General features: G+C 39.8%; 1 protein-coding gene across 1 annotated transcript; it reads left to right on the forward strand.

The window, feature by feature from the left end:
• The first annotated feature begins 9,368 nt into the window (after positions 1 to 9,368).
• LOC127123761 (uncharacterized) lies at positions 9,369 to 10,052 on the forward strand. The gene has a single exon (XM_051053957.1). It carries the CDS (start codon positions 9,369 to 9,371, stop codon positions 10,050 to 10,052), a length of 684 nt encoding a protein of 227 aa, XP_050909914.1.
• The last annotated feature ends 11,486 nt before the right edge of the window (positions 10,053 to 21,538 follow it).

The raw sequence follows: 21,538 nt of genomic DNA on the forward strand, positions 1-21,538 counted from the left end.
CGATCCGGACAAGATCAAAGCCACTATGTCTATTTCCAATTAAGGATCAACGTCTACTACGCCTATTTCCAATTAAGGATCAATGTATGCTACGCCTAATCCCATTCAAGGATCAACGTCTACTACGCCTATTTCCAATTAAAGATCAACGTATGCTACGCCTATTTCCATTCAAGGATCAACGTCTAATACCATGTGAACCCACAGTTTCACCGCTCCCACCATGAAGCCGACCATGCCATGAATGAATGTACAAATACCAACACATATGCAATTAAGATCATCTCTACCATCTTAACATTCCACATATCGCCATAATTCAACTCTTTGAATTATCCACCAATGGTACATATACACATTCATAACAATATATCATTCACAAATATAGGCTAATTATCAACTACGCACACTAGATCTCATTGCAAATGAATACAACTTTTTAAAATATCAATTTTTCATTTTTTTCAACAGTGGTAACCGGTTAACGCTCGGTGGGTAACCGGTTAACACAAAACAGAGCAAGTAACCGGTTAACGCTCGGTGGGTAACCGGTTAACGTAAAACAGAATCAACTTCTTGTGCAGATTTTTAAGCAAGTAACCGGGTAACACTCAGTGGGTAACCGATTAACGTAAAACAGAATGCAGAATTTTCTGTGTTTTTCATCGTTGGAGGACTTTCGGACCTCCGATTTCGATTCCGTAAAAAGCTAAACATTCAGAAAATTATAACTCATATAATACTCTAACTATATAACATTAATTTACAGTTTTAACACAACCAAATTACCACAAATCGAGAATACTCATCAAGACCTAACAATTCCAAAACCATTCAAATTAGGGATTTCAACCTAAACATATTTCTACCCATTGCCCCAATTATACTAACCCATAATAATAAGGATTCTCCCCCTTACCTCTTCAATTTTTTGGAAACCCTAGCTCCTCTCTTGTTCTTTCCCTCTTCTCCTCACTTTTCCTCTTCTCTTTCTCTATTGTTGTCAAATGATCAAATGAATCCTAATTCTCACTCTCCTCACCTCTTATATACTAGTATTATATTTGGGCTTAAAGAATGATACTTCTGATTTAATTATTAGGCCCAATAAGACCTAGTATTATGATATCTCTATTTAATTTAAATAAATTAAACCAACTGAATATGCACACCAAGTTAATTAATTCAATTATTCATTATATCTCATATCAACTAAATAATTAATTAACATACCAAATTAATTAATATAATCAATTATTATACTACCTAACTACCAATTAATTAATTAACACTCCAAATAAAAAAAAATATAGTAATAATAGTATAAGAAATAATTACTAAAATTGGGTTGTTACAACTCTCCCCCACTTAAAAGATTTTCGGCCTCGAAAATACCTCAAACGAACAACTTCAGATCCGATTCCTTCATCTTATCCTCGAGTTCCCAAGTAATATTGCCATTGGCGGCTCCGCCCCATATCACTTTCACCAAAGCAATCTCCTTACCACGAAGCTTCTTCACTTCTCGATCTTCAATTCGCATAGGTGATGTATCAATCGTCAAATTATCCCGCACTTGAACATCATCTAATGGAACAACATGCGATGGATCCGCAATGTACCTCCTCAATTGAGACACATGGAACACATCATGAAGATTAGAAAGTGATGGTGGTAATGCAATCCGATATGCCACTTCACCTATCCTCTTGGAAATCTGATAAGGACCAATGAAACGCGGCGTCAACTTATGCGACTTCAAAGCTCTACCAACACCCGTTATTGGCGTAACTCGAAGAAACACATGCTCATCTTTCTCAAACTCAAGAGCCTTCTTCCTCTTATCATGATAACTATTTTGAAGACTCTGAGAAGCCTTCATCTTCTCTTGAATCATCTTAATCTTCTCCGTAGTCTCTTGAATCAACTCGGGTCCAATCACAACACTCTCTCCCGATTCTTACCAACATAAAGGAGTTCTACACCTTCTACCATAAAGAGCCTCAAAAGGTGTCATTCCAATACTCGAATGGAAATTGTTGTTATACGTAAACTCGATCAAAGGCAAGAAACTATCCCAATTTCCTCCTTGTTCCAAAACACAAGACCTCAAAAGATCTTCAAGTGACTGAATAGTCATCTCCGTTTGACCATCAGTTTGCGGATGATATACCGAACTCAAACGCAACTTTGTACCCAAAGCACTTTGCAAACCTTCCCAAAATCTCGAAGTGAACCTCGGATCTCTATCCGAAACAATGCTCGACGGAATACCATGTAAACACACAATCCTTTCGATGTACAACTTAGCAAGTCTCTCCATCGAATAATCCATCCTCATCGGAATAAAATGAGCACATTCTGTCAACCTGTCCACAACGACCCAAATCACCTCACAATTACTCGATGTTCTCGGCAAACCCGAAACAAAATCCATAGAGATACTATCCCACTTCCACTCGGGAATAGATAACGGTTGCATCAAACCAGACGACTTTTGATATTCAATCTTTGACTTTTGACAAGTCAAACATGAATACACAAATTCCGCTACATCCTTCTTCATACCTTGCCACCAAAACATCTTTCTCAAGTCTTGATACATTTTAGTAGCACCAGGATGAATACTCAAACCACTTCTATGCCCTTCCTCGAGAATCCTTTTTCTCAAATACGCAACATCCGGAACACAAACTCGATCACGACACCTCATGATACCATTCTCATCAATCCGAAAATCACCACCTTTGCCTTGATTAATCAATGTCATAACATCGACTAATTTCAAATCTGACTTCTGACCTTCTCTAATCTCGTCAATAATGCCACACGTAAGCTTCAGCACACCAAGCTTAACACACGAAGGTGTCGCTTCACAAACCAAACTCAAATCTCTAAATTGCTCCAACAATTCAAACTCTCAAATCATCAACGTAGACATGTGCAATGACTTCCTACTCAATGCATCGGCTACAACATTCGCCTTTCCAGGATGATAATTCAAACCAAAATCGTAATCTTTCAATAATTTCAACCATCTCCTTTGCCTCCTATTCAATTCTTTCTGATCGAACAAGTACTTCAAACTCTTGTGATCACTAAACACATCAAATCGCGATCCAAACAAATAACGTCTCCAAAGCTTCAACACGGACACAACGGCGGCCAACTCTAAATCATGCGTCGGATAATTCCTCTCATGAACTTTAAGTTGCCTTGAAGCATAAGCTACCACTTTCCCTTTTTGCATCAGAACACCTCCCAAACCCAACAAAGAAGCATCACAATACACAACGAAAGGTTCTAACGGATCCAGTAAAATCAAAATAGGAGCCGTAGTCAATCTTCTCTTAAGCTCTTGAAAATTCGCTTCACACTGCGAAGTCCAAATGAAAGCTTGACCTTTCCTAGTCAACTGCGTCAATGGTAACGATAACTTAAAAAATCCTTCAATGAACTTCCTATAATAACCAGCCAAACCAAGGAAACTTCTAATCTCAGCAACCGACTTAGGAGCTTCCCACTGAGATACTACTTCAATCTTCGTAGGATCCACAGAAATACCACCACTCGAAATCACATGTCCAAGAAAACTTACTTCACTCAACCAAAACTCACATTTAGAGAGTTTAGCAAACAACTTCCTCTCTTTCAACACCGATAACACAACCTTCAAATGCTCGGCATGATCCTCTTTACTCTTGGAATAAATCAATATATCATCGATGAACACAACAACAAACTTATCCAGATGATCATGACAAATTCTATTCATATACTCCATAAATACACCAGGTGCATTAGTCACACCAAAAGGCATCACGGAGTACTCGTAGTGACCGTACCTTGTCCGAAAAGCAGTCTTTTGAATATCCTCAGCCTTTACACGAATCTGATGATACCCAGACCTCAAATCAATCTTTCTAAACACACAAGCTCCAACCAGCTGATCCATAAGACCGTCAATCCTCGGAAGTGGATACTTGTTCTTAATCGTCACTTTATTCAGTTGTCTATAGTCAACACATAATCTCATAGAACCTTCTTTCTTCTTGACCAACAGAACATGTGCACCCCACGGTGACACACTAGGACAAATAAACCTCTTCTCGAGCAAGTCTTCAAGTTGATTCTTCAACTCTTTCAACTCAGAAGCAGACATTCTATAGGGAGCCATCGATACAAGACTAGTTCCAGGAACTAAATCAATCGAAAACTCAACCTCACGTTCCGGCGGTTAATCACTTATATCTTCCGGAAATACCTCCGTAAACTCACAAACTATTGGCAATTCTTCAATCGTCCTCTTCTCACGAATATCCAAAGTTGCCAACAACATAAACAACTCGGCACCATCTTGCACCGATTCATCAACTTGCTTAGCAGACACAAACCAATCTTCCTTAGCACCACCCTCAGGAAAAATAACTGTCTTCTCGAAACAGTTGATATACACCCGATTAACTTCTAACCAACACCATCCTCGAATCCGACCTCTCTTCGGGTTCAGGGAAAAGCACAACATTCTCAAAACATGTTAACTAGCCAACATTGCCCTCTTGCATGCAACAACATAATGTACAAGCTCGATACAATTGGAACATCCAAGAGAAGCAGACGCTTTTCCCCCACTTATTTCATTCCCAACCTGCAATGGAGAATAAAACAAGCATCGACAGTGTTCTCACACACATGTCGCATACTAGGGAACAAACATAATTAAACAACCTGGCCGGACGGACCGACCTGCTCTGATACCACTAATGTAACACCCAATTTTCTACCCAAAATACTTAACATATAATCAGAGTAAATAAGCACGCATATAAACAAAAGGGCGTCACGTCGATGTTTTCAAAAACTAAAAGCTTTCAAAAACCAAACCTCATTCATCATCAATATACAATACACCTGGTCATTTAAAATAACACATTTCAATTATCATGAATATTCAAGAATATGCATTCGCAGCGGAAAATAATGAATACTCATGCATTTCATAAAATGATCCATGTCCCATACCATGATCATCTCTAAATAATCTCCTCAAGATAAAATAAAACCATATTCAGAATATTTGGCACGATGGCCTCTCCAACAGCAATTTCAAATAAATATGTTCACAAGTAATAACGTAATGCATATCCAAATAAGATATGAGTTCAATACTAACAATCTACCCCGTGTTACATGACCAGAGCATTGACTCATTACCTAGTCTTCAACTAAAATACGGAAACTCTCCGGCTAATCTTGAGTGAGCTACCGTCCACTTACTTCAGCAATACTACTCTGGCGTATCTGCACGATGCCATTTAAAGCATCATTCCAACAGAAGGGTGAGAATTCAAGTCATTATGAAGAAGTATAATAAAGCACAATGATTAAATCAACAATTAAAGGAATCCATCACACTTCATATAACCATGTAAATAATATTAACCAACATTTATTTCACATGTTTCAAGCACACATAAAAACTCAAGGAGTATAATATTCAAATCCAATATTATATTCCCAAAAATACACATAACTACAATTATCACATAATCACATACTTTGCCAAGTTATGTATCCAAACATCATCAAATTCAATTACCATATCTCATACACGCATCACAATTACAATAATGCATACACTCAATTATCACATAACTCTAATGTGACTCAATGCAAGACATGTGACTCTATGTATGTGGTACCGCAATGTGAACCCAACGTTTCACCGATTTCCGATTCAATATCTAGAATCTAAGCCACACTTCTGATCCGGGCAAGATCAAAGCCACTACGTCTATTTCCAATTAAGGATCAACGTCTACTACGCCTATTTCTAATTAAGGATCAACATATGCTACGCCTATTTCCATTCAAGGATCAACGTCTACTACGCCTATTTCCAATTAAGGATCAATGTATGCTACGCCTATTTCCATTCAAGGATCAACATCAAATACCATGTGAACCCACAGTTTCACCGCTTCCACCATGAAGCCGACCATGCCATGAATGAATGTACAAATACCAACACATATGCAATTAAGATCATCTCTACCATCTTAACATTCCACATATCACCATAATTCAACTCTATGAATTATCTACCAATGGTACATATACACATTCATAACAATATATCATTCACAAATATAGGCTACTTATCAACTACGCACACTAGATCTCATTGCAAATGAATACAACTTTTTAAAATCTCAAATTTTCATTTTTTCAACAGTGGTAACCGGTTAACGCTCGGTGGGTAACCGGTTAACACAAAACAGAGCAATTAACCGGTTAACGCTCGGTGGGTAACCGATTAACGTAAAACAGAATCAACTTCTTGTGCAGATTTTTAAGCAAGTAACCGGTTAACACTCGGTGGGTAACTGGTTAACGTAAAACAGAATGCAGAATTTTCTGCGTTTTTCATCGTTGGAGGACTTTCGGACCTCCGATTTCGATTCCGTAAAAACCAAAATGTTCAGAAAATTATAACTCATACAATACTCTAAGTATATAACATTAATTTACAGTTTTAACACAACCAAATCACCACAAATCGAGAATACTCATCAAGACCTAACAATTCCAAAACCATGCAAATTAGGGATTTCAACCTAAACATATTTCTACCCATTGCCCCAATTAGACTAACCCATAATAATAAAGATTCTCCCTCTTACGTCTTCAATTTTCTGGAAACCCTAGCTCCTCTCTTGTTCTTCCCCTCTTCTCCTCACTTTTCCTCTTCTCTTTCTCTATTGTTGTCAAATGATCAAAAGAATCCTAATTCTCACTCTCCTCGCCTCTTATATACTAGTATTATATTTGGGCTTAAAGAATGATACTTCTAATTTAATTATTAGGCCCAATAAGACCTAGTATTATAATATCTCTATTTAATTCAAATAAATTAAACCAACTCAATATGCACACCAAGTTAATTAATTCAATTATTCATTATATCTCATATCAACTAAATAATTAATTAACACACCAAATTAATTAATATAATCAATTATTATACTACCTAACAACCAATTAATTAATTAACACTCCAAATAAATAAAATAAAATATAGTAATAATAGTATAAGAAATAATTACTAAAATTGGGTTGTTACACACATCCAGGTATGTCGAATGGTTAGCTAATATTGTGGCTGTTATAAAAAAGAATGGTACTTTGATGGTTTGCATAGATTTTAGAGATTTAAATACTGAAACCCCAAAGGATGAATATTCGATGTCAGTGGCATAAATGCTAGTCGATTCCGCTGCAGGCTATGAATATTTAAGCATGCTCGATGGATATTCTGGGTATAACCAACTATTTATTGCATAAGAGGATGTCCCAAAAATAGCATTTCGATGCCCTGGAGCCTTAGGCACCTACAAATGGATGGTGAAGCCTTTTGGTTTGAAAAATGCTAGGGCAACCTACCAAAGAGCAATGAATTCGATCTTCCATGATTTTATAGAGACTTTTATGCAAATCTACATAGATGATATTGTTATTAAGTCTGTTTCAGGGAAGAGTCATATAGACCATCTTTGAATATCCTTTAAAAAAGGATGAGAAAGCATGGTCTGAAAATGAATCCTCTCAAATGCGCTTTTTATGTGTAGGTTGGGGATTTCTTAGGCTTTGTGATCCACAAAAAGGAAATTGAAATAAACCAGAATAAGACCAAGGCCATAATGGAAGCGAAAGCGCCATCAACAAAGAAAGAATTGCAGTCACTACTAGGCAAGATCAATTTCCTGCGGAGAGTCATCTTAAACCTTAGTGGGAAGACACAAGCTTTTTCACCATTGCTTCGACTCAACAAGGAAGGGTTCGAATGGGGGCAGGCTCAATAAGAAGCCTTCGATAAGATTAAAGCATACTTGAGTCATCCACCAATCCTGACGCCACCTTGTAGAAATAAGAGTATGAGATTATACATATCTGCGTCTGATAAGACTTTAGGGAGCATGTTGGCTCAAAAGGATGATAATGGCGTCGAAAGAGCCATATTAGCTCAGTAGGGTCTTAAATGATGCAGAAATTAGGTATATCATAGTTGAAAAATTGTGTTTATGCTTGTATTTCTCTTGTACAAAGTTGAAGCATAATATAAAACATGTTGATGTTTATGTTTCATCTCATTTCGACGTTATTAAACATATGTTGTCCAAACCGATTTTGCATAGTCGAATTGGGAAGTGGGCATTAGCATTAACTGAATTTTCTTTAATGTACATGCCATTAAAGGCTTTTAAAGGACAAGTGGTAGCAGATTTTATAGTCGACCACTCCATAGATGCAAATGCACTGCACTATCTTGAATTAGAACCTTGGAAGTTGTATTTCGATGGGTCTAGTCACAAGGATGGAACAAGAATAGGAGTGCTAATTATTTCTCCTAATAAAATTCCAAAAAGACTCAAGTATAGAGTTGAAGGTCTTTGTTCGAACAATGAGGTCGAATATGAAGTCGTCATAGCCGGACTTGAAATATTGTTGGAATTGGGGGTAACTCGGGTCAAAATAATGGGTGACTCAGAGTTAGTCATAAAATAGATCACAAACGAATACATATGTATTAAGGAGAATTTAATTATGTACTTCATAATAGCCAGTCGATTGCTAAAAGATTCGAGATGGCTAATATTCGACATATACCTCGATTGGAAAATCAAGTGGCTAACGATTTGGCTCAGATTGCATCTAGATATAAAATTTCAAAAGAAAAATTACAAAAATTCATGGAAGTCAGAGGAAAGGTTGTGTCAACCAGATTAACCCCTTCAGACTTAGAAAAGACAAAACTAGGATACGCTGATGAAGGAAACTTTGAAATATTAGCAATAGACAATCTGACAGATGAAGATTGGAGGAAACCAATAGTGGAATATCTATAGAATCCAACGGCGCCTGCTGATCAAAAAACCAGGTATCGAGCGTTAAGTTATGTTCTTTTGGGATTGAAGTTGTTTAAGAAGTCTTCTTAGGGAGTTTTGCTTAAGTGCCTCAGTGAGTCAGAGGTATATTTAACCCTTTCGACTGTCCACAGTGGGGCGTGTGGGGCACACCAAGTTGGTCATAAGATGAAATGGCTTTTATTTCTCCAAGGGATGTATTGGCCTACTATATTGAAGGATTGCATTGAATTTGCAAAGGGATGCCAAGAATGTCAGATACATGCAGGCATACAACATGTTCCCACAAGCGAATTGCACTCTATCATCTAGCCTTGGCCATTCATAGGTTGGGCGTTAGATTTAATTGGGGAAATTTGACCACCATCATCTAAGAGTCAAAGATATATCCTGGTGGGCGTTTATTGTTTTACGAAATGGATCAAAGTCCTACCCTTACCAAACATGAATCAGGAAGATATGATCGATTTTATCCAGAAGCATATTATTTATAGATTTGGAATCGCAGAGACTGTCACAACATATCAAGGATCAGTATTCACTGGTCGAAAGGTGCAAGAATTTGCTAAAGAAATGGGTTTCGAATTATTAACTTCAACGCCATATTATGCTCAGGCTAATGGACAAGTCGAAGCTGCTAATAAAGTGATAATTGGTTTGATTAAAAAGCATGTAGGGAAGAAGCCTAGAAATTGGCACAAAACTCTAGATCAGATTTTGTGGGCATGTCGTACCTCTCCCAAAGAAACCACTGAGTCGACCCCTTTTTGGTTGACTTTTGGTCATGATGTTATTTTACCAGTAGAGATTCACCTACAATCCATAAGGATTCAAAGGCATCATGAAATTCCAACAGAGTCATATTGGAGCGTGATGTTGGATAAATTAGTTGATCTAGATGAAGAAAGGTTAAATGCCTTGGAGTTATTAAAACAACAGAAGAAGAGAGTAGAGAACTCTTATAACAAGAAGGTGAAAATCAAAAGTTTTTTGCCTGAAGAGTTGGTCTGGAAAGTGATCCTTCCAATGGATCGAAAGGATATGACCTTAGGGAAGTGGCCTCTAAAATGGGAAGGCCCTTTTCAGATTTTGCAAGTATTTTCTAATGGTGCCTATGAAATTGAATAGCTTAATAAAGACAAGAGGATTTTGAGAGTAAATGGGAAATATTTAAAAAAATATAGACCAGTACTCCAAGAGATAAAAATAAGAGACTAATAGTTATATGTAAGTTAATCATAGCCAATATGATAAAAGTACCAAAATGGTCTACATTTGATTCGAAGGCCCAAATGGCTAATATTCATTACAATTAAACTAATGTATCATTACATCAAAAATAAGAAAAATGGAAAGGAGACAAAAAAATTAGAAAGGAAGGTTGGCCTTGATCTTAAGGTACTTTGCTTTAAGAAGTTCCAAACGTTTCACACATAAAGATCTCTTCGATCGAAGAAGTTTGATGTCAGACTCAAGTTTTCGAGCCTATTCAACTACTCCATGATGAATTCGAGCTCTTTAGCCATTAAGACATCATTAAACTCTAAGAGTTCCCTTTTGCTTCTTTCTGCCTCAGAGATCTTTGCCTGAAGTTCTTCCATTTGCCTCCTCCAAGAAGCAATATCACGATCATGGATTTCGATCTTTTCTTTATTCTTTTGTTTAGTTTGCTCCAATTCCATCGCCTTGTTGGTTGACTCGGTGGCAGCATCCCAGGCAGCTGCCTCAAAACCAGAGTTCTTCTCGATTTCCCCTGTTAGCTGAGGTAGCAGCCTATGATCTGCGACAACTTGGTCGATTATAGTACATATCACCAATATAACATTGGAAACTTCAGGGGGAGTTTCTAGCAGGCCGACTTGATTCAGAAGAGCCTTTAATGTTAAGGGGGCAGAAGGATCAGCCAACAACAACAGGAACAAGTCACGTTTAAAGATCTTGTCTTTAATCTTGGAAAGCACTTCATCTGCAGGGGTGCTCGAAGGTTGATCTTCGGACACCGAAGCAGTGCTAAGGCTTTTTTCAGAGGAACTTTCCCTACACCTTAACATAGGCTTCAAATATTCAAGGGGTTGTCTTCATTTCAGAATAGTCAGTCTTTCTGCAGAAAGACCCCCAATATTACTTGTCGAAACTCCGCCCATCGGAATAACTGCAATAGTTAGAGTGACAAGAGTTTGGTTTTGAGCCTGCCATTCGCCTGTATCAGCCTCCCTCTCTTCATAGCCTTCATCATCGTCACCAGACAACTGGAGAAACTGAAAAGTTTTGCGACATTGGAACACTTGGCACGATGTCAAAGTTGTTTGAGGCGTCGAAGCGTGTTCTCAAAAAATGTATTTTTCTCTCATATGTCGAAAATAACATTTTTGGGGGGCAATTTGTTAGCTCATAATTTCGACACCCACTGTAGAATTACCAAAATAGAAATCCTATGTAGAGATGTTTCAACCATGAAGAGATGTTTCGATCGAGTAGATACGTTTCGGCTGGATATGATATTAAAGAGACCCAGTCGAAAGTCCCTGGGTAATAAGGGTCATCGTGTAGTTAAGACTTAGAAATATTTCTTCAAATGGTTGAAGACGACTTTTGATTGGAGATTCAAAATTCAAATAAAGGAGGGAACTTTGCTCTTATTTGAAATTGCTGAAGGTACACGTGGGTCATAATGGATAGTTGCATCCATGCAAAGTGCCATGTGTCTCGACGTGATTGAAGGGTCGTTATAAACAGTTAATTTGATTGAGTATAAATAAAGGGTCTTAGTGTTAGGATCAGGTGTGTGTCAAATTATGTACACAGTCTGTAAAAGTTACCAAGTACCCGTGTGAAGAGGTGTAACACCTCAAAATTTGCCCTCCTCTCTTGGGACTAGCTTAACATATTGAATTTCATTTTTTAGGGCATTAGGCATTGCATATTTGCATATCATATGGCTACATTGAGCAAGTCATCCTCCTAGGTCTTGATCAGAAGATAAAGAGGTTGAAAGATGCAAGCTTAAGGGTCTCATTGAATTGATCACTAGCCATCTGAGGGTTTGTGATTCAAATTAGGGTTTCTTGGTTCCTCAAGGAGGTGGATCATTGTCTTGGTTGAAATGGTACATCATCATCATGGTCTTATCATCACCAGAGGATTCCTTATTCATGATCAGTTCCTTGGGATTAGGGTTTTGACCACTGGTCAACCCTAATCATCTGCATTGTGCCAATCAGGGCTTGTCAAGGAGATAAGGTCTTCATTGAGATGAGGATCATTCTATGGTTTTAATGAGCTTGTGGAAGTTAGGGTTTCATTGTTGAGCCATTTCAGCAGGAGTTGGAGGCTCAAGAACATCTACGCATAACCAATTCATCTATCAGTCAACAAAAGTCAACCAAAGGTCAACTGATGGATTTGGAGGTGGGAGAGGGTTAGAGACACTTCATTCATGTCCAAACAAGTTTCATTTGACATGTCAAAGATCCACAATGAAGAAAATAAAGTCAGATGAAAACTTTCCAAAAATAGAAAGTGACTTGTAATTTAAAACTGCCAAAAATGGAAAGGTTTTCTCCTCAAAATTACATGTCTAAAAATGCTTCAAATGAAACTTTGTCCAACATGAAAGTTGTAGATCTTGCTCTCACCTTTCCAAAAAGTCCAAGAACATGAATTTCTCATTTGTGGTTGGCAAGTTATGATCAAATCATTATCAAGAAAAGTTGAATTTCAAAGTTGGATAACTTTCACACCAAATGGCCAAATGGAGTGAGGTTTTTTGGAGCAAATTTATTTTGATGTCCTCTATCCAATTCATGCATCACATTTCATTAAAACTCATCACACAAAAAGTGCATTTTTCACTTGAACCTATTTTGAAAATTGGAGGGAAAAGTGCATTTTGAGAATTATTCATTGTTTTCACTCAATTCCACTTGCATTAGCTTAGAAACCACATTTCTGAGGTGAATTGAAACTAAATTGGCACTGTTACATTGGTTTTATGCATTTGAGGGTGAAATGCTAAAATGCACAAAAACTTCCAATTCACTTAATCTTTAGCATTAACACTAAACATGATTACCAACATCATTAACAGCACATATATAAGGCTAATGCTAACCGTTTTTGTGATTAACATTCATTCATCTCAGATCTAGATCAAAAATCACCAATTCTCTCAACTTTTTCTCTTGATTTTTTCTGCAAATTTTCCAAAGAACTTGCATTGTTCTTCATTGATCTATCATCTACAAGCATCACTGGACTTTCTGCAAGCAAGGATTCCTCAATTTCGAGCCAAACCTAGCACTGTTGCATCAAGCACCTCACATGACATTTGGAGATTCCTTCGAGTTTGAGCATTGCTGAGCTAAATTCTTGCACTCATTCATCTACTGGAGCATCAAGGAACATCTGTTTTCACCTTTAAGGCCTTGAAACTCACGATTCCAACTCTGCATCTTCATAGAGGTTGGAATTCGATACTCTCAATTCATGAAATTATGCTATGGTTCTTGTAGATCCTTAATTGTGGAGCATGCTGAACTTTATATTTTTGATTTTCATTGAGAATTGAGTGAGATATACTGAATTTAAGTTTGGTTGATGAAACTTATCTTGCTCGATCTGGATTTATTAGCACGAATTAGGTTAAATGATGTTTAGATTAGTGATGAGCATTGCAAGATGAACATGATGATGTATAGTTTGTTGATTTTCGTGAACCTTTGTTCATATGCTGGAAATGGATGATGAATAATGAAGAACATCAAGAACCCTAACAATTTCAATTGCCAGATCGTGTTTGGTCGTGTATTGGCCTGTTTGCATGCTTTCTGGTGTTTGTCTCCCATGAGCCAATTAGATCCTGCCACGCACTTAAGTGAAACGCGGCGTTTCACTTAAGTAGAGCCCTATTTCAAATGCACGCGGAGTTCGATCCTCCGCTCCAGCACTTCTCATTAGGCTTTGGCAATTTAATTCATCATGCTACATATATTTCACATGCCATTGTTCATGTTTTTTTTTTTCTTCACATTAGAAAAATCATAACTCTCAAACCATTAATCCAATTGATGTGAGATTTTTTGTGCCATGATCCTTGCCATGTCTACTATTTTTTGATGATTTTTATGAAAATTGTGCACGTGTGGATTTCTGTTTTGGCTAGGGAATGTTCATACATGTCATTTGTTGTACCTTGCTTACCATTTTGATCATGAAATGATGATGCTTAATCCTATGAGGATGAAATTTTATATGCTTAAACTAGACACCTTTAGGAACATTTTGGCATTGAGTTTGTGATTTTTGCATTTCTGGTTTGTGAGATATGACCTGATCATTGAAGGTGTGACAATTTGTGTCACACCATTTCTTGTCCCATTTGTGGATTTTTGTTACCATGCCATATGAACTCAAAATGATCTGAATTTTTGCATGTTGACTCTCCTGGATGTTAAGTTTGAATGTCAATTTTTTGAGTGCATTTCCAATTTGATTGAGATTTTCTCCCCTGTTTGACCAATTGTGGACTTTTTGTGAGTCATGATCTCATAGGATTTGTGAAATTCTTGTGGTTTATTGGATGGACTTGAAATTTGGCATGTGTATTATAGACATCTTGAAGTTTGCCATGGCTTTGATTTGGTTCATTTATCTTATGCCAGTTCTGTTTTATGCTTGCTTGAAGTTGATGTATGATTTGGTGCCTTGTATGAGCTTGTTTGAACATGCTATGACTTATGGGATTTAATTGACTTGCTTCCCTTGGTCCAAATGACTTGAAATTTGGTGTGTAGGTCATGTTATGAATGCTGTTTAACCATGAATTTTTTGGGGATTTATTGAATTGTTTGTGAGTTGATTTGAATTGGATCTTTCTGTTTGGTCCTATGAGGTTCTAAATTGCATGCTTTGTACTCTTTGCCTCATGAAATGATGTTGGTGAATGATATGAACATGAGACCACTTGGATTTGCTTCTTATTTGATTGAACTTGATTTTGGATAAGTTTCATGTTCTGTTTTGGTTTATTGCTCCTATTTTGACCCTAGGCCAAGTTCTAGTGGTTAGTGCTTAATGTTTGAGCTTTGTTTCAGGTCAAGGAGCACAATTGCTTATGCTTGATGATGTGCACTCAATTGGAGTTGGTTTATTGCTTGTTTATGACTAACATTGAGTTTGTTTTGTAGGCTTTGAGACTTGCACTTATGCCTTGTGGCTTGCACCTTTATGCATTGATGCTTGTTATCTGTTTGTGCTGTGGACTTGTAATTGTCTGTTTGCTTTTTGTTTGTCTGGTATACTGATTATGTTGGATTGATTTCAGGTACCTTAGTTGCTATAGTTCCCTTGTGAACTTGTGTTTGCTTTGCTTGCTAGCTTGAGCATTGAGGTATAATGATCTCTTCTCCATGTAGTCTGGAAGACCTGGCCTGTTACTTGGCCAGACACCTGTCTGAAGTCCTCCTTAAGAGGCAATGTTTGTGCTTGTTTATTTTTGTCCCCAAGCAGGAAAAGACCTTTGATAAGGCAATTGGCAGAACCCAAGAGATGTGCAATCCATCTCCTGCTATTCTTGTTGAGTCATCCCTCTGCTCACACCACTGTGTTGATGCATTGTGGATATTAACCCAAGATCCTTGTACAGTTGTACAGTTGAGTCAGTGTCATAAGTGTAGAAGGGTTCCCACTTTCTGAACTCACACTTCATTGTCTGAAGCTCTCCCAGGCCAGGGATAAGAGCTGTGAAGTCTCATCTTCACTCACCTTTCATCAACTTCACCCTAACTCTCAATGTTAGGGTTAAGAGCTAACCTCACCCTGATACAGTTGGCTTGCTTCTGCAGCCTAACCCCTTGTTTGAGCCCCACTTGGTGTGTATATAGTGTGTGCTGTTTGTGATTGTTTGTTGTGCTTGTGCTGATTAGGATAGCTTGCTCCCTGTGCAAGTTAGCTAGAAACCTTGACTTAGGGATGATTTGCATGATAACATCTAGGCTCGAGTCGTAGTCTCCCTAGTTGTGTCTCCCTCTGTTATCTGGTTAGGCTAGTCCTTTGTCCTGTTCAGGGGAACTACGTCGCCCTGATCCTCATACCAGATGAGGTACGTAGGCAGGAGACCGTGCGAGGTCTCTCCGGGCACCCTTTTTCTTTTTGTGTGTGTTTGCTTGACAGTTGCTAGGCTCGAGTTCCCGACTCCTTAGTAACTTGTTGTTTGTTTCTTCTTGTGTGTGTAGGAGATGGATGTAAGCCCAACAATTGGCAGTCCGTATCCTCTTGTTGTGTGCTTGGAGTCCGGTATAAGTCCATCAAGTGGCATCTGGTTTCCAGTGTGGGTTTGTTTGGTTCGGAAGCTGATGTAAGTCCAGCGATTGGCGTTCGAGTTCCATGTTTGCCTGTTTGCATGTGTTTTGTTTGGCGTGCGTGAGCCGAACTACGGTAGCTCTGATTCTCATTCCAGATGAGATACGTAGGCATAGGATGCGATGTCCTATCGAGCCCTCTCCCCTCTTCCTCCACCTGTGTTGTCTTCAGTGTGTGTGTGTGATGTTTGTTTTAGCAACCTTGTTCTATCTTTTGAGCGTGGATCCCGTCGAGTACGACGGATGCGTAGGGGTGCTAATACCTTCCCTTCGCATAACCGACTCCCGATCCCATCTCTCTCTGGTCGCGAGACCATGTCTTTCCCAGGTTTACTTCGAGCGTTTCCTTTCCCTCTTTTGGGATAAATAACGCACGGTGGCGGCTCTGTGTTGTTTTGTTTTAGCCCGCCGGTTGTTTTTCGCGGATGCGACAGCTGGCGACTCTGCTGGGGAATTTAGAAGTTGACCTATTGCTGGTCCATCTTCCCTAAGCGAGTCTCTCCTAGCGTTCTAGGATAGTTTAGGTTGTTTGTATTGCTCTATTTATTGCATTTATTATTATTCTGCTGTGTATATATTTGCATAAATATTTGCATGTATCATACTATCATGTTGCTGTCCTCTGTACAGGTGGTTCCTCTGTTTTGGGGTGGGTGTTCTGAGTGGGGCTAAAACCCAGGCCCGAGTATACACCTAGGATTAGTGTGGTCTCACGTTCCTCACATGCTGGTTGGGCATGTTGTTGCGACGTGACATACCACAGGCCGGACGAGGTTCATCTGAGAGTGCTCTTCCTCAGTGGGGTTTTCCACTTTGGTTGGGTTACCTCTTTTGAGCTATTGACTTCGGTGACCGATCTTTCCCGGATCTTTGGTTTAGACGATCTCAGGAGAGCTACAATGGCACACCCGAAAGGGCAAACCCATTGAGTATCTCTGCCCGATTGTCGAGACTATTATCCGCCTTAGGATGACCTGATTAGAATTTACCTGTGAGGGGAGGGTTGATTCTTACAGATGCATGTTCAGATGGTGACTTTGATGGTGACTGATGGTTCTGTTGATCAGAGTCCTATTTATAAGTCGGATTTATGGACATTTATTTCCGAGACGCCGAAGTGCTGTCCGTGTTATTTATCAGTGGGGATCCGTTTATTTCAGGATTCCCCGGGCCGATTCAGAGATCTTATGGTTATCTCCTCAGAGATTGTTTGATGATGATGGTGATGTATCTTTCAGTTCCGTTTATTTCGGAACCCTTAAGTCGGATTTGTGGTTACATTTTCCTTCAGATGGTTGTGATCAGTTTAGAGATCAGGTTTCAGTGCAACAGATGATCAGATGACTTGGAGGATGGCACAGTGCATTGCATTCACGCATCAGCATCATCCACATTTTGCATTCATCGACATCTAACTCATGTCTATCCATACTCAGGGTACATTCTCGATTGAGATTCTGGTTGAGAGACATCCTGATGTCAGAATGTTATTGTTGAATTTTTATCCGTCTCGATGAAACCAGGATCAAAAGACAGAAGCTTCATCGTATGGATAGACGTTGCATTCATGCATAATAACTTGTCTTCTATTTTGCAGGTGTCAGTGTCTAACCTGTTTGATTGACACAGGAATGACAAATCTCCCCAACACCGACATTCTTGAATTGAAAGAGATGATGAGGGAGTTGTTCAAAGTTGTACGAGGGCTCGCCTTGGGGCAGAAAGCGATCGCCGAGAAGGTGGAGAGGATTGAAAACTGGCTGAGAATGGGGGAAATCCAGGGAGATGCTCTGTCGTCCGGATTAAAGAAGCCCTCTGGCAGTATTTAGCACAAGAAGGAGGTTGAATCAAGTGAGGTGCATGCCAAGAGGGGTAAGGATCGTTACCACCCATACACTGCTGCAGTGACTATTCCTGTTGGTAAGTCATTTGTACTACAGCCACGACAGTCACCTCCATCGAGAACACAGAAAGCTGGGTGCCAAGTGAGAAGAAGGACGACAGATCGTCATTTTAATAAGCCGCCCGTGACTTATGCCTCTCTATTTAAAAGGTTGATGGATCTCGAGTTGGTGCAGCCCAGGACATTGGTTCCAGGGAAACCGGGGCAGAGGCTTGCGAGTTATGATGAGAATGTCAGGTGCGAGTTCCATGCTGGTGCACCCGGACATCACATTGAGGATTGCAAAGCTTTTAAGCATGTCGTTCAGGACTTGGTGGATTCTAAAGCCATCGATTTTGCGCTGATGTCGGATGTTAATACTAACCCCATGCCGATGCATGGCCCTATGGGAGTGAATGTGATGTCCAAATACAAGAGGAAAATGGATGAAACGAACGGGGATCAGTTAAGGACTCCAATGTCTGTGGTCCAGAAGCATTTGACGAAAAATGGAGCATTCCCTCGTGTTGATAATTGTTGTGCGGCCGTCGCCACAAACGGGTGTGTAATGATGAGGGAAACGATCCAGAGAATGATGAAAGTAGAAATGGACGATGTAAGATGTAAAGCACCCAGTCTGGCAATCGAAGCCGTCAAGGTGGAAAATGCCATTACTGTTGGGAAAGAGAAAAAGCCGTCCATTTCTTCTTACAAACAGGCAGTGGAAGTAGTGAGAAATGGAGGGATCCCAGGCTGGGGAAAGATCATAGACATTGTGGTAAAGGCGGATATGTTTGGGGTTGGCTATCAGGAAGGCCAAGACTCGTCTGAGCAGAACAGAGGACGTCGTCCACCGTCCGCATTTGTCAGTGCCGGAGTGCTGGATTCAGATCACGCCTATACAGTGGGTAAAGAGATTGACAGTGACCGCGAGCTGGAGTCGTGGATAAAATCGTGCGTACCAGGAAGCTGGAAGGCCTAAAAAATCAACACTGTCGCTCATTCGGAAGAGTAATATTTCTTGTTTTCAGTTTTTAGTTGCATGAAAGCCATACGTTTTGCCCGAAACGTAATGGTCCATTGTAAGGGCCATCTCATATGTTTCATTGTGCAATGTTTTGCATCATTAATAAATGGATGTTTTTCACATTAAAAGCGGTGTTCCCTGTTTTTCATTTATTTTTGCAGTTTAAAACAAATAAAAATGGCAATGTTTGTTTTCATTTTCTTTCCTTGTGTTTTGTCTCGTTCCGACTTCAAAAAAATAATTCTCCTGATCTCATTGATAACAATTCGGTTACACCTCTGTATGACTTCGACAATCCGATCTATCATGCCGAAGAAGAAGGCGAAGAAGATTGTGATCTGCTGGAATTAACCAGGTTGTTGAAACAAGAGGAGAAGGTGATTCAGCCGCATGAAGAGCGAGTCGAGATCGTTAATCTGTATACCGAGGAGGTCTGATAGGAAGTAAAAGTTGGTTCCGCCTTCGAGGCGAGTGTCAAGAGCGAAGGTGATGCCATTCGGTCTCAAGAACGCCGGTGCCACGTATCCTGGTGACTTTGTTTCATGATATGATTCATCATGAAATTGAATGCTATGTTGATGACATGATAGCAAAGTCCCAAACAAGAGAGGGGCATCTGGCAGATCTGGCCAAGCTGAGTAGACCAGTTGAGACAATTCAAACTGAGGTTGAATTCAAATAAGTGCACTATCAGAGTGCGGGCCGGTAAGCTGCTGGGGGTTTACTGTAAGTAAGAGAGGAATCGAGGTTGATCCTGCTTTAAAAAAAAAGAAAAAAAAGAAAAACAAGAAGTGCCTGAACCGAGAACAAAAAAGAGGTTCGTGGTCTATTAGGTAGATTGAACTACATGTCATGGTTCACATCTCCTCTAACATCCACGTATGAACCCGTATGAAAACGGATCAAACGGTCAGGTGAAATAATGATTGCCAAGGGGCATTGAAAAATAAAAGAATAAGTTGCAGGAGCCTCTGATTCTGATGCCTCCTATCGAAGAAACAACTGTTAATCTGGTACTTGACAGCCCTCGAGGGGTCTATGAGGTGTGTACTAGGGCAGCATGATGAGTCTGGTCGAAAAGAGCATGCAATTTACCTTAGCAAAAAGTTTACCGACTGTGAAACAATACATTCACTGCTCGAGAAAACTTGTTCTACTTTGGCATAGGCCGCTCGCCGACCGAGACAGTATATGCTGGTTCATACCACTTTGTGGATTTCCGAGATGGATTCGCTCGAGTACATGTTTGAAGAGCCAGCATTGACCGGACGGGTTGCGAGAGTGCGAAAGAATATTGACTGATTTGTGATGCTCTCAGAAAGTGATCAAGGGGAGTGTATTGTCTGATTTCCTCGCCTGACAACCCGCGGAGGATTATCAACCGATGATGTTTGAGTTCCCTGATGAGGACATCTCGAGGTGCTCAAATCGAAAGATTGAGAGTAACCGATCCCGGAGGAGGGGCCTGACCCCGAATCCGAACGGATTCTGATGTCTGATGGGGGAAGGTTAATGTGGATGAGGTAGTACCGTGTTGGTTACACCAAAAAGATCCCGTATTCTTTTTGTTGCCCGAATGACATTTGAATGCACCGATGGTGTGATTGAGCATGAAGCTGGTATCCTGGGTATCGAACGTCGGTACGTACTTCTACTGGGGCAACGTTTTTTTCGTTGGTATAGGGGATGGAAGCCGTGCTACCGGTTGAGGTTCGAATTCCCTCTTTGAGAGTCCTGATGGACGTGAAATTGCAAGAGGCGGAATGGGTAGGGACCCGATACGAAGAGTTGAGCATGATTGAAGAAAAGAGGCTGGAGGCCATCTGTCATGGGCAGTTGTACCAGCAGAGGATGAAGCGTGATTTTGACCGAAAGGTGCGACCTCGTGTGTATCACGTAGGTGATCTAGTGCTGAAAAGGATCCTTCCTCCTCAAAACAATCGTAGGGGCAAGTGGACACCCAATTATGAAGGTCCATTCGTGGTCAAGAAGGTTTTCTCTGGCGGAGCCTTGTTGCTGACGACCATGGATGGCGAAGATTTTCCATCCCCTGTGAATGCGGACGCAGTTAAAAAATACTTCGTATAAAGAGACCCGCTGGACGAAAAGAAAAAATAAGTCCAGGCAGAAATGGGCATCCCGGCGAACCAAAAAAAAAACAGAAAGAAAAGGTTCGGGCAAAAATTAGGGTTAAAAAGAAAAATGTACACCCGGCAAGTCGAAAACCTGAAAAGGCGACTTGGGCAAAAGAGGGATTGAAACGAACGACTGCGTCTGGCATGATCGTTTACGCTTTGGTTAAGGCACATGGATAATACCCGGTAGGGATCAGTCGGAAACGTCTTGT

The sequence above is a fragment of the Lathyrus oleraceus genome, chromosome 2 (genome assembly GCF_024323335.1).
Source record: "Lathyrus oleraceus cultivar Zhongwan6 chromosome 2, CAAS_Psat_ZW6_1.0, whole genome shotgun sequence".
Lineage (NCBI taxonomy): Eukaryota > Viridiplantae > Streptophyta > Magnoliopsida > Fabales > Fabaceae > Lathyrus > Lathyrus oleraceus.